This window comes from Astatotilapia calliptera, chromosome 14 (assembly GCF_900246225.1).
Source record: "Astatotilapia calliptera chromosome 14, fAstCal1.2, whole genome shotgun sequence".
In the NCBI taxonomy this organism is placed as follows: domain Eukaryota; kingdom Metazoa; phylum Chordata; class Actinopteri; order Cichliformes; family Cichlidae; genus Astatotilapia; species Astatotilapia calliptera.
In genome coordinates, this window is record NC_039315.1 from 615001 (window position 1) to 628469 (window position 13469).

A 13469-nucleotide genomic window follows, 5' to 3' on the forward strand; every position below is an offset into this window, starting at 1 on the left:
AGCCGCCCAAGCGTCTTCAGCGTTCCAGCCCTTCTTCATAAACACACTTGTCCAAAGCCTCCGCCTGCTCGGCCTCACCTCACAGACTGAGCACGTGCGGTGCACTTACAGACACACAGGAGTGAGGACGTCTCGTGGGCCTCGTTAAGCCCACCGCTGACACCAGGACGGAAACGTTCTCGCGCTGCACTGTCTGCTGTTTTTCACCTTGCTCTTTAATCAGAGCTCTTAGAACAGTCTGACCTCGGCAGCCTGAAAACTCTGGACTCAACTTTTTAAACTACCCGCCCCCCCAACAGGGACGTGAGCGCCCTGTATTCACACACAGCCAAGGTCTCAGTGGAGGGACGGCTGCATGGAAGCCACTGATAAAGAAGGGAAACAGGGAGGTTCAGGCTGTGCTCACACCAAATATTCACTCTGAAGCGTGTTAGAAACGCATCTTTATTTGTAAAGAGCAGGAACTCCATGAGACGGTTAAACGCTCTAACAAGCTGATGAAGGCCGTACGCCAAATCATTCCTGACCCTCCACTGTGACACGTGGATCACAGATTATGATTATTGTATCTGTGGCCTGCTGGAAATGTGTCGAGAGGACGACGACTGCAGGCCTAATCTCCCGACAGGAGCAAACACAGGAAGCCGAACCTTCACAGAGGTTTCATTAAAAACATTAAATGAGATTATCACCTGAGGTCGCACTCTGTGGGTGATAAAATATCACACACATTTAGAAAAGGTGCCCGGTGCATGTTTGCTGTACTCCGTGGTGGGGTGCTCACTTCCTGTCTTCATTAGGACGCACTCTGAGTGAAGGAGTCCCTGCAGGCTCACGGGCCTCGGAGCATCGGCTGATGTGCAGCCGATGCTCCGAGAGGCCGAAGGATGGACCTCATTCATGTTTCTCTGCACACAGGATAAAGATAGAGTCCAAACAGCGAGTGGGAATCTTTTCCCGGCTGCTGACATTTAAAGCGCAGTTCAAGGCAGCCGTGACCTTTACAGACCACACAGCTCTGAACACTGGGAGGGCGACACTGGGGAGCGAGGGGGGGGGGTTCAAACCCAGTCCAGTCTGAAACACTGTCACAGTGGACTTCCTCTGGTCTCCTGCCAAGCAGCGTAGCTCCGGGTTTCTTCTTGAACATGGCCACAGCTTCAAACAGCAAGTATAAAACGGTGTGGCTGGGATTAACCTTTGACCTTTCTGACGCGAGACATTAGCAATAACGAGCGCAGGCAGGTCTCGCTCACAGTCAAACAGTTGTAGTTCTTGCACAAAGTTGCACCACGTCTTTGTTCTGCAACAGGATGAACCAGCGAGGTGCGGTGTTTTAGAGAAGTCCTCGCTCTGCCTTCTTCTGCAGACGGGACTCTGCGACACCGGCCTGAACCAGTGACCCATGGTGACCTATTCCCAGATCCAAATCCTCTGCCAGCATCCAAAACCTAAACTTGTCTGACTGTTCACCACAGGAGATGGAGTTCCTCAGGGATCGATCCCAGGTCCTCTGATTGTATATTTTGCTGCTGACGCGTACACAAGATTGACCCACAACAACGAGTCTAAGATGAAAGAAAGCTGAAACAAACAGCTTCATGTAAAGAACCTACACGGATGGTCGTGGTGTCAGAGCTGAAGCTACAGCGCAGCCTTCACAGACGTCATCACACACCCGGGTTTTTCTCACTGTGCACATTACAACAATAATTTCCTGCTAGATGTCATAAATGGCTGGCTTTTCCAAAACTGTACAAAAAGGATGGACTTGGCCACCTGGGGTCACCTTCTGGTCCCACCATGCTGGTTTGGGGGCCACGTATGGATGAGGAGGTGGCACGGAGCTTATTTTTCATTTGCATTTAAAGTTAAAATGGTTGTAAAACATGTTGGCTTTAAAATGTGTTTGGATCTGAGCATCATCCAGCAGCTCACGGTGACCTGGTTCCTGAATAAAGACGAGTAAAGGATCAATATTCACCCATGGATGAATGTTTATTGACCGGAAAGGCCTTTCTGACTCAATCTGCTGAGTCACGCTGCCGGTTAATCTTCCGGTAACCCACAAAGGTAATCTCCATCACGCCCCGAGACAGACGCGGTGCTCCCGCCACCACAACTCCCCTTTAAAAACTGATCATTTTACTTTATTGTTTCGGAAAACAATTCAAGTAGGAAATACGTCTTACTAGATTTTGGGGGCTAGCTCATTCGGCTCACAGTTTCAACCTAAAGTCTTAGAATGACTGTTATAGTTCAGACCTGCTGCAACACCGGCTTCCCGGCTTCAGGCTGTATGAAGTTTATGTTTAATGGCAAACAGCGCTGCTTCATGGATCAGTTTGTATGCCGATTTCTCCACACAACTACAATGATCTATCAAACATAACTCATAAACATGTTTCTGTGACATGTCCCTGCCCAAAAGTGGTGATATTTTAATCGACGGATTTGTCAGCGAAGTCTGGTGCAGCGCTCCCTGCTTACACCCGGCTTGGCTTTCTGACTAACGGGCACAGACTCACCCTGTCCCAGGCTAACCAGTGCTGCACCGCCTTGTCAAGCTTCGGGTCGCCAGTCCTCTGACACCTGACGTTGGCGTTCAGGTCTCCGTCGAGTCCGTTGTCGTCCTCCATGCTGACAGCTAACGCTCAAAGAGCCACACGGCCATCTGTCTGCCCGCTGTTGGAGGCTATTGGCTCCCCGGCGGCTAGCGCCTCCGACTCGGACTTCTCACACACACCGCCTGCCTGTTATGGCTGGTGCGGCTGAGCTCTCTCCGGAGTCGTGTATAATTTCCCACACCGAGGCCAAACGTTAGCGACAATGACGCCAGATCACCGCTGGAGGCCGACAGAAGCATTTTCTTTCTTACTTAAGTTACACGGAAGTTCACAGAGACCGGCAGAGGCAGGGCTCCTCATTTCCGGCTAGTTAATAAAATGAAAGCTTCACATGAAGCGGCACAAAAGAACAAAACCTTTGTTTTCATTTGTTGTTCTTTAAATATTTCACAGCATTCTCTGATATGATTAATATGCTCTGGGGTGTAGAAAAACTGTTTAAAATTCAAGGTAAAAAATTAATTTCCGGTACATTTTTGCCCACCTGACGCCAGCTTTATGAGCAATAATTGTAGAACAAGTTCAAGTTTCATTGTCATGTTCAGATAAACAGTGTAGCCACATTTATCCATAATGAAATTCTTTGGCTTGTGCTCCTCAGCTTTACATGAGCATACAGAGAGTGTGCAGTTATATTAAGAAGAAAAATAACAGGAATTAACAGGATTAATAATGATAACAATGCAAAGGAGAAAAGGAGAGAAAAAAGTATTAAATATTAGAGAATTTAAGACAAGTTGGTATTTACAGGTTGTGCAAAATGGTTGTACAGTTGTACAGTTCTGTAACTGTAACTTTGGTCGTTGCTGTGCTTTTTTTGGAAGTCGAATTTCCCAGAGGAACCCACCCGAGGGATTAATAAAGTTCTATCTTATCTTATCTTATCTTAAAAGTTGTGCAATGAGCATTTAAGTGGCATTTGTTGAAGTGACAGTGTGCAGAGTCCTGTGATGGTAGTGAGTGTGGAATGTCAGCAGTCTGATGGCTTTTGGGTGAAAACTGTCTCTGTCTGCTAGTGCGGGTCTGAATGCTCCTGAACTGCCTGCTGGACGGCAGCAGTGTGAAAAGTCTATGACTGGGGTGGCTGGGATCAGAGAGGCCCCGCTGCGTCTTCCTCATGCAGCGCTGCCTATAAAGATCCTGCATGGCTGGCAGTTCAGTCCTGGTGATGTGCTGTGCAACAGAGTTCCTTTCCAATTTTACCAAATGAGGCACCATACTTTAGAAACCTGAACAGTACAAAAGTCAATTTGTTAAATGAAATGAAAACTGTATGTGAACGCAAAGTGTTTTGCAAAATGGACGTTTGCTTTTTTTAAATTTCCCATTACACATGTCATTTTCCTGAGGTGGATGTTCATATTAAACATGACAAAAGTTTCTAATAATTTCATTCAACTTAAGTCATATAGCACCAAACAGTCACCTCAGAGTCCTTTATAACATACAGTAAAGACCCTACAATAATACAGGCAAACAATCATATGACCCCCTATGAGCAGCACTTTGGTGACAGTGGGAAGGAAAAACTCCCTTTTAACAGGAAGAAACCTCCGGCAGAACCAGGCTCAGGGAGGGGCGGGGCCATCTGCTGTGATTGGTTGGGGTGAGAGAAGGAAGACAGGATAAAGACATGCTGTGGAAGAGAGACAGAGATTAATAACAGATATGATTCAATGCAGAGAGGTCTGTTAATACATAGTGAGTGAGAAAGGTGACTGGAAAGGAAAAACTCAATGCATAGGGTGATATGGTACTACAGGGTCATTAAGATAAGATGGGGCCTGATTATTTAAGACCTTGTATGTGAGGAGCAGGATTTTGAATTCAATTCTGGATTTAATGATGAGCAGTGAAGCTCTGGCTGCTCTAAACTTTTGTCAGATTTTGTACTTTCACAGACGTAGAAGAGCAGCCAGAGGTTAAACCTTGGTGAGGAACAGCCAATCAGAAGAAACGTTTCTTAAAGGGGGATGAGCTAAAACAGCTTGTTTCAGACAGAAGCTGGACCGACGTCCACTGTCAGATTAAGGATTATTCTGAGCTGTGAAGCAACAACAACAACAACAATCTTTATTTATTTTATAGAGCACATTAAAAAAGCCAGGGGCGTGCAAAGCTGACCTGTCCCGTTATAAATACTCACCTCGGCCATCAGTGAGACTCCGTGAGCAGTAACGGCTGCCTGACACCTTACTGGAGACCAGAGGCGGAGCCAGACATTTGAAACACCCGGGGCTTAGCCCTAAAGGGTAGTATGCATGTGGGATTTTTTTTTTTTTTGGGGGGGGGGGGGGTTAGAAATGACTGAAAGATTAATTAGGCTCTGTTTTGAGTTTTGTTCAAAAAAAATGACTTCATATAGGGAAAAATATATATCACATGTGCAGGACACCTTAAACTAGTTTTTTAATTAAGCAGCGAGGCAGAACAAAGTCAGGGCTGTATCAAGACACAAGGCCTAAACCCCAATTCAACCAGACCCAGAACTGATCCGGAATTAAAGCAGGACTACAACAGTCCAAAATCAGGACTACTGAGGACTTAACCAAGACAGAACCAGAATCAGAACTAGATGATAGCAGCACTAAAAATCATCATAGACCTGCACTACACTTATTTTTTTAATTCTACCAAAGTTTATATAATTATTTAACCTTGTTGTGCAAACAAGCTGCAGAACTTAATAAATATAGAATTTGAAAAATAACAAACCTAAAAAGAAACACGAGGTACGAGATACATGAGGACCTGTGATACGCTGATACTTTTGGTAAACAACCATTTGACTAACATGTGAGTCTCACCTGCTCTTGTTCCCTCTCTTCCTCTTTGTGCTGACAATCATCAAATATACAGTTATACAGATATTTACAAACTCTTCAGATAAAAACACTTTTTTAATTGTAACATCAAATCAGACTAAATGTTTATTTTTTAGATAAATATAAAAACATATTTGTTAACTTTAAGAGTAAAGAGAGAAACTGTCTGTATTTCTTGTAAATGGCACCAAATTGTATTCAAACTGAGCCACACTTATGGAGCTCCACAGTTCTCTTCCTGGTGTTTTGTTGACATCTCCTGATGTTCCCATGTCACAGAAACAGGCTCTGTGTTTTGCCTTATATGCATCCACAGCTGTGCCACCAATTTACTCACATGGACTCTACGAACCAATCAGAAGCTTCTTCAGCTCAGAATGGAATCGTCTGGAGTTTCTTATTAATTTACAATAAACTTAGTGTACATGTACTCCTACATTTGATGAAAGTGATAAAAATAGAAGCTCTGTCTCTCTTTATTCTGACATTTAACTAATTCAAAAGATATTTCAATATTTATCTAAAACAAAAGTTGACTCTAAATTGATGTTGTACAGTAAAAACTGTTCTTGTGTTTTCCATAAAGTGTAAATATCTGGTTTAAACTGTGAATATCCTGCTGTGTATAGAAGTTCCTCTTGTTTTGCATAGAAATATACTGAACAACATACAAAGCATAATATATAAAATAACATTTACCTGAGTTTTTTCTTTGAAAGAAGCCTCTAATGTCCATTCTTATATTTCAGTACATAACTGAATCATTTGAATCATTTCATTTCTTCACTACCAGACACACTGGACCCACTACAGTTCGCTTACCGTCCAAATCGTTCCACAGACGATGCCATCTCTCATCTCCTCCACACATCACTCACTCACTTGGACACTAGAAGGGGGAATTATGTTAAAATGCTCTTCATAGACTACAGCTCTGCATTTAATACCATAATTCCCTCCACACTCACCACCAAGCTGGAGCATCTGGGACTCAGCTCATCTATGTGTCAGTGGATCTCCAACTTCCTAACTGGCAGACCACAGCCAGTAAGGATGGGCGGACATGTCTCAGCCTCCACCACTCTCAGCACTGGAGCCCCCCAGGGGTGTGTTCTGAGCCCCCTGCTGTACTCTTTGTACACATATGACTGTGTGGCCACTACCAGCTCCACCACCATCATCAAGTTTGCTGACGACACCGTCGTGGTGGGCCTGATCTCTGATAACAACGAGACGGCCTACCTGAAGGAGATTAGGAATCTGGAGAACTGGTGCCAGAGGAACAACCTCCTTCTAAACGTCAGTAAGACAAAGGAGCTGATAGTGGACTTCAGCACTAAGCAGGAGAGGAACTACCAGACCCCCGTCATCAACGAGTGCCCAGTGGAGAGAGTGGACAGCTTCAAATACCTCGGAGTTCAGATCACGCAGGACCTGTCATGGTCCTGTCACATCAACACCGTGGTGAAAAAGGCCCGTCAGCGTCTCTACCACCTCAGACGCTTGAGAGACTTCCAACTGCCCTCCAAGGTGCTCAGGAACTTTTACTCGTGCACCATAGAGAGCATCCTGACGGGAAACATCTTAACCTGGTTCGGGAACAGCACCATGCAGGACAGACGAGCTCTACAGAGGGTTGTGCGGTCAGCTGAGCGCACCATCCGCTCCGAGCTCCCTGACCTGCACTCAATCTACAGCAGGCGGTGCCGGACCAAGGCCAGGAAGATGGTGAAGGACCTCAGCCATCCCAACAACAGACTGTTCTCTCTGCTGAGGTCAGGAAAGCGATTCCGCTCCCTGAAGACCAACACAGAGAGACTGAGGAGGAGCTTCTTCCCGCGGGCGATACGGTCTCTCAATCACACCACCACACAGTACTGACCCACACATATGGTTCTTACACACACACTGGACTTTCTGGACATTGGTTTTGCACAACACTGGTCACTATATTCTTCATTTCCAGTTAATACTTGTACAGCTGCTGTTATTGTGTATATATTTATTTATATTTAGATTTCTTCATACATTCTTATATAGTTCTATATTGTGTATTTTGTTGTACAGTTATTTTATTTTCAACTTTAATTTATATATTTATCTTTATCTTATTCTTCCCAGTTAAATTTACCCTTCATTCTAATTTGTGTTGTACAGTTATTTCATTTTTAACCTTAATTTATATTTTATTCCTTCCTAGTTAAATTTACCCTTTTTAATTTTTCATATTTATTTCCTATCTTATTCATAGCCTTTTCCTTTTTTGTTTTCTTTAGGTCACGAGCAGTCGTCCAAGCATTTCACTACATATCGTACTGTGTATGACTGTGTACGTGACAAATAAAATTTGAATTTGAATTTGAAACCGATTTAGTCGGGGAGGGTAAGACCTGAAAATATGAAATAAACACATGTAAGCTGAGACTCTCTAAAGAAACAGCATTGTTGTTGTTCGGCTTTTCATTTCACCATTTGTTGATTCACTTGAAGAACAAGTAACGTAATATTAGTCTAGTGATCAGTTTGATATCAATCTTTCGTGATTCACCGTCATATTTACATTATTTGTACAGTACGAATGATTTGCTTTGGTACCTGCTCAAACTTAAGCTGGCTCCGTTTCTCCAACAGCGCACTCACAGGCAGCAGCTGCCCCGCCCCCTCGCTCAGTCGCTTAGTGCCTGAGCTCGGATCATACCAATATCAGGGGGGATTCACACACAGTCGTAAATTCCCACAGTGTGCACTATGTGCTTCGAATATTGTGTGTACTTTTTGTTTTATACAGTTGTCAGCCAGACATCTAACTATGAAGAAATTACACTCCAAAAGACCCCGGGCTTAAGCCCCGTAAGCCACCCCCACGCTCCGCCCCTGCTGGAGACACTCTGACACCTTTTTGTGTATTCATGTGTGAATATGCAAATGAGCTGTGAAGTCATTAAATAAACACAGATGAATGTGAACAGACCTCCTTCATCCAGCATTATAAAAACAGCTGTTAGATCAAAGAAGTCAAAGCGAGCTTTGATCCAGACCAGAGCAGCACACCTGGTCCAGCTCAAACCTTTGTTTCAGTGGGGAGGGGCTCTGCCAGTCACTGGAAGGAAAATTTAATAAATGAAAACTCAGTTTTTTATTGCAGTGTAAACTGAGGGCACTGCAGTGAGTGTTCAGGGTGTTCGCCTGTCACCCTGTGAGCCTAATATTGAAAATATTGAAAATAATTCTCTTATTTGCTTTTAAATCTCTTAATGGCCTGGCCCCCCCCCTACCTCTCGGAGCTACTACAACCATATACACCTGCCCGTTCCCTTAGGTCCGCCAATCAGCAGCTCCTTAAGGTACCGAAAACTAAGTATAAATTTAAAGGTGATCGTGCTTTTGCTGTAGCTGCTCCAAAGTTGTGGAATGATCTGCCCTTGCATGTTAGGCAGGCCTCTTCTCTTTCTGAATTTAAAAGTCTTCTTAAAACATATTTATTCGCTGAAGCCTTTGGCATTGATTAGAGGGGTTGACTCAATTTGTTTTAACATGTTTCAATTTATTGTATCTATTTATTTTATCGTATCTCATTTTAATTTTCTTTACGTATGCTATTAACATGTACAGCACTTTGTGAAACTCTGGTTTTATGTTAAAGTGCTTTAGAAATAAAGTTGGTATGGTATGGTAATATCAACACCAAGACCAGAAAAGAGCTCTGAGAAGCTCCGCCCACACGCTCTCCGTCAGTTACAGGTCAGGCACTGATGATGATGATACCAAAACTGCTCAGCACGTGCATATCAGAAAGTGTGTGCTCAGTTATCCTTCAGGTTAGTGAGTGCTGAGGTTCCTGCTGATGTCACAGGCGTCGGTGACTCGCCGCCGTCCTGCGCTGCCTCAGTCAACTGACAGTTGAACTGCTGCGTGAAGGCGTGCAGCAGGTGAGGGACGACCTCCTCCACGCTAGCGTGTCTCCGCAGCTCGGCGCTCAGCGACGTCACGCCTTTCCCTTCGATCCCACACGGAACGATGTGGTCGAACCACGACAGGTCGGTGCAGCAGTTCAGCGCCAGACCGTGAGACGTGATGTAGCGGCCACAGTGTATTCCTGAAAACACGACAGCCGTCATTCAGGCAATTCTTACACAGGACGTGCTGAAGAGCAAGGAAGAGCAAGCAGCTGCGTTGGAGCCCTGCTGAATATGGTAGCGATCAAATGAAACACGCACACACTGACATAAACATGTTACCAACCTCACACCTGACCAACAGATATGAAGAGCATGTTTCACCTCTTTACCTCCGTGGGCCGGCGCACTGTTATACCACACCTGAGTCCAGCCAGTAAAACTGTTCCGTCTATGCGAGCGGCCTTTAGGTCACATGACCTCACCCTCACGCTCGCTGACAGCCTTTAACAGGTGAACAGCACCTGCAGAGATGGGTGGTCGGCCACCTGCTGCGACCCCTAACGGCCAGCAGATGGCGCTTTGTAAATAAAACTGAATTGAACTGAAAATTTTTAAACTGAGGATTTTTCACGGTGGTGGTTTCATTCTTGTCTCGATCTTTTTCCCGTCACGTGTAAGGTCCGCTCTCCTAATGACACAATAACTTAACCATAAACCACACTTGTGGCTAAGAGAAAGGACTCAGTGCGTCTGGACATTTGTGTGCCAATGAAAAGAAGGCAGTGTGACTTTGTCCATCGTCACTTAAAGACGAGGAAGTAAGAAAACAGGACAGAATCAGTGCTTTTGAATAGTGGTGCCGGAAATGGATTTCATCAGACTGAAGGACCTGCGACTCGCTTATTTCAGACACGTCACGTCTCTTCTGTTCTTCACATCAGCGTGCGAAGAACAGAAGGAAGACCGGCAGCGTTGGTTTGACACCATTATGACAACAACAGGAAGAGGCCAAGGATCAATCTTCCTACAGAATGTTTATCCACCCTTCTGTAACTGGGGCTTAAAATGAGTTTTTACTGGACTTTATGGTTTCAGCTCTATGACAGTCCTGGTTCTGGCCCAGCTGAGATCAAACTGGACCCTGATCCAAAGCGTCAGTGCTGTGTGACTGTAGGTCTATACCTCACAGTATAAATAAAGCATCCTGAGGTGACTGTAGAGCTGGGCGATATGAGATTTTTTCATATCACGATATGTTTTTTTCATTTCAGGCGATAACGATATCTATCACGATATCAGCCAAATAACTATATTTGTAAGATTTAAATGTGCCGTTGCTCACAAGTAAAATGTGAAATAATCAGCAGCTTGTTTTTATTTAAATATTTATTTCCCATAATAAGTTCAACAGGGTAGATGTACTTAAGGAACATGAGACTTTTTCAGATAAATAAAGGCAAATATTGCAAACTACACAAAAGGCAGCCGCTAAAGCGTTTAAGTTTCAAAATAGAACAAACGAAACAGACTAAACTGTCAATTCCACTTAGAAACAAAATATTAATTCTAAAAATAAATCTTAGTTTGTTTTACAGAAGAACAGACAAAACTGACTAACTTTTGTCAATATCAAATAAACTGAGAACTAAAAGGAAATTCTCAATCTCTCCTTGTTGTATAGCTGAGCTTTTCAAACAGTTTTAACAGTTACTTTAGTCTGACAAAAGCCGAATGACGAATTAGCGCTTCCAGTCAGAGACTGAGGCTACGTCCACACGTACACGGGTATTTTTGAAAACGGAGATTTTCCGTTTTCGTTTTAAAAAATAATCCCGTCCACACATAAAGGCAGAAATGAAGGAAAACGCTGCTATGAACATGCCAAAGCAGCAGGTGGCACTAGATTCCTAACCGTGCAGAAATGTAGGCCAATCAGAAGTCTAGAAGCCTCGGTGGGAAAAAGTAAACAAAGCTGGGGCATAGAAGCAGAACCGAGTCGTAAGTGTGGAGGGACAGTAACTGTGTATATATGTAAGCATTTAAACACTGCAGGGAGTAGAATTAACAGTATTGTAGAAATTCATTGCACCGAAACAATAACGTGGCGCACAGTGTGACGCATGCACCAGTTTATTGTATTTCCAGACTTGCTTTCGGCACAATTTACAGTGCACGCTACTCTGTTTTTGTCAGACTTGAAATAGCCGAAATACCTTCACACTACGGAGCTTCTATGGCTCTTCCGTTCGACAATCTCTCCGGCGTTGGAACCATCATCTGTTTTCTCTTCGGTCACGCTCGGTTGATTTTTCTAGTCGGCACACTCATTTCCTCCATTACCCGCTGGCTGCTTCCCAAACAAACACACGTGCGGCTTGGCACTTGTGCTGTACGTAACAAGTCACGCGGACGTGACGCTGCGGCTGTGATTGGTTCGGCTCTGCGCTACTTAATTTGGATTGGCTGACCTTTTTTTTTTTTTTTTGAGGACAAGAGCGGCGAAGTCTATCGCGATAGCTTAATTTCTCTATCGAGTAAAAGTTATATCGCGATACATATCGTTATCGTTCTATCGCCCAGCTCTAGGTGACTGCTGCTGATGCCAATAAACCTGGTGAACTCCACCTGTAGCCTGGATTAATCAGCTGCTCGTGTCTGATTATTGGTAATTATTGGTTTTAAAAAGCAGCCACACAGTCAGTGAACACATGGTTGGTGATTCAGGCTCAGAGCGACGCAGTCGTACCGATGGCGCAGATCTTATTGTCTCCGACCCAAACTCCCGTGTGAGGGGACGTCGTAGCTCGGATGGCGAACCTGCTGCAGAGTGCGATGACGGTCTGCTCCAGCTGATCGACGTACCACCGCACGCTCTGAGAGAACAGAAAACATTAAAATAAGTTCGGCTCTGATAAAAACACACCAATCTCATTCCCACGTCAGCTCAGACCTTCTTGAAGCTGCACAGGTTCAAGACTGGGTAGCAGACCAGTTGTCCCGGCCCGTGGAAGGTGATGAGTCCTCCCCGGTTCGCCCGGGCCACATCGGCCCCCTGCAGGCGCAGTTGGTCCAGCAGGGGCTCGGGGTAGGGTTTGTGGCGGATCCCGGTGGTGTAGACCGGCGGGTGCTCACACAGCAGCAGAGCGTGAGCAGGGCCAGACCGGTGCCGGTTCACGTAGACCTGCTGCAGTCGCAGAGCCTCCTGATAGGAGACCAGGCCCAGGCGGACCACCTCCACCAGCGGCTGGCCGCCCCGCATCTGGGACTGACACCAGACCAATCCAGACTGTTAGTTGCACAAATGTTTAGTTTTGTTACTTGTAACCTGTTTAAAATGTATCCAGCCTTAAAGGCTGCATGACTAGGGGCGTGGCCACTTTGATTGACAGGTGGATGGTGACACAGGTGTCTGCTGTGACTTATACAGTGGATGGGTTCCGTCAGGAGCAAAGATCCTCCATCTGGTTATCTGAAACCAGCAGCACATTAGCTTTAGTGTCACAGCACATGTACATGCATGCTCATGTTCCCAGGACCTGAACCGAGAGTTCACAAGCTGCCCTAGAATATCGCAGTTTTTAGATTCCCTTAGTTCAGCAGAGATCCTGGGACATTTCTCCGAACATAATCCAAACGACACAAACCTGAGCTGCTCACAGACAAATCGGCTGCTTCAATTCACACATTATAAACTCACAAAGCAGAAAACTAAAAATAAAATCGAGGTGGAGCTTCTGCTCGCGGGCACTGAGCGCTCTGACCTCAGTGACACGGTCAAAGCAAACCGCAGTACATCTCTGAATGGGAAGCAAATCCCTCCGCCGTGTCTCTACGTGATTATTTCGTTAGTTTATTAATTTATCAAAATACTTTATCAAAACCATCACCTGTCTAACTTCTGTACGCTCCTCTACCACGACCCGCTCTTCTTCTACAGCTGTGAGACTGATGACGTCTTCCGGTTGTACAGCGCCGTCTTGCCATTAACCGGAACCTAAAGTCTTTCATAATAAAACTGAATTATTATCGACTTATTTTTTAATCTCGCAGTTTTGTCAAATTAATAAATATCATTTCTTGAGTTGAAGAATTAGATTCATATTAAGGCAACAAAATCT

At 44.7% G+C, this 13469-nt stretch overlaps 2 protein-coding genes across 3 annotated transcripts in view; both read right to left on the reverse strand.

Moving 5' to 3' along the window:
* Positions 1–2918, reverse strand: part of pgm2l1 (phosphoglucomutase 2-like 1) — a 10609-nt gene extending 7691 nt beyond the window's left edge. Inside the window, exon 1 of the mRNA XM_026193005.1 lies at positions 2529–2918. Coding sequence (XP_026048790.1) covers positions 2529–2639 — 111 coding nt within the window. The 5' untranslated portion in view covers positions 2640–2918. The remainder of the gene's footprint in view (positions 1–2528) is intronic.
* Positions 2919–9082: 6164 nt separating this feature from the next.
* lipt2 (lipoyl(octanoyl) transferase 2) lies at positions 9083–13350 on the reverse strand. Of its 2 annotated transcripts, none has more exons than XM_026192892.1 (4): positions 13239–13350; positions 12302–12616; positions 12098–12224; positions 9083–9548 (listed from the first exon to the last, which is right to left on the reverse strand). In XM_026192892.1, exons 2-4 carry the CDS (start codon positions 12608–12610, stop codon positions 9256–9258), a joined length of 729 nt encoding a protein of 242 aa, XP_026048677.1. In that variant the 5' UTR covers positions 12611–12616; positions 13239–13350; the 3' UTR covers positions 9083–9255. The 2 variants fall into 2 exon arrangements, with proteins under 2 accessions (XP_026048677.1, XP_026048676.1); XM_026192891.1 differs by having other exon boundaries at positions 12302–12820; positions 13239–13349.
* Positions 13351–13469: the final 119 nt, after the last annotated feature.

What these genes read in the sequence shown, in the direction of transcription:
- lipt2 (XM_026192892.1), bottom strand. Translation starts at nt 12,610, where the DNA reads ATGCGGGGCGGCCAGCCGCTGGTGGAGGTGGTCCGCCTGGGCCTGGTC. An exon ending in ACCTGTGCAGCTTCAAGAAG is followed by an intron (nt 12,225 to 12,301) that starts GTCTGAGCTGAC and finishes CTGTTCTCTCAG; the next exon opens with AGCGTGCGGTGGTACGTCGA. An exon ending in CAATAAGATCTGCGCCATCG is followed by an intron (nt 9,549 to 12,097) that starts GTACGACTGCGT and finishes TCGTGTTTTCAG; the next exon opens with GAATACACTGTGGCCGCTAC.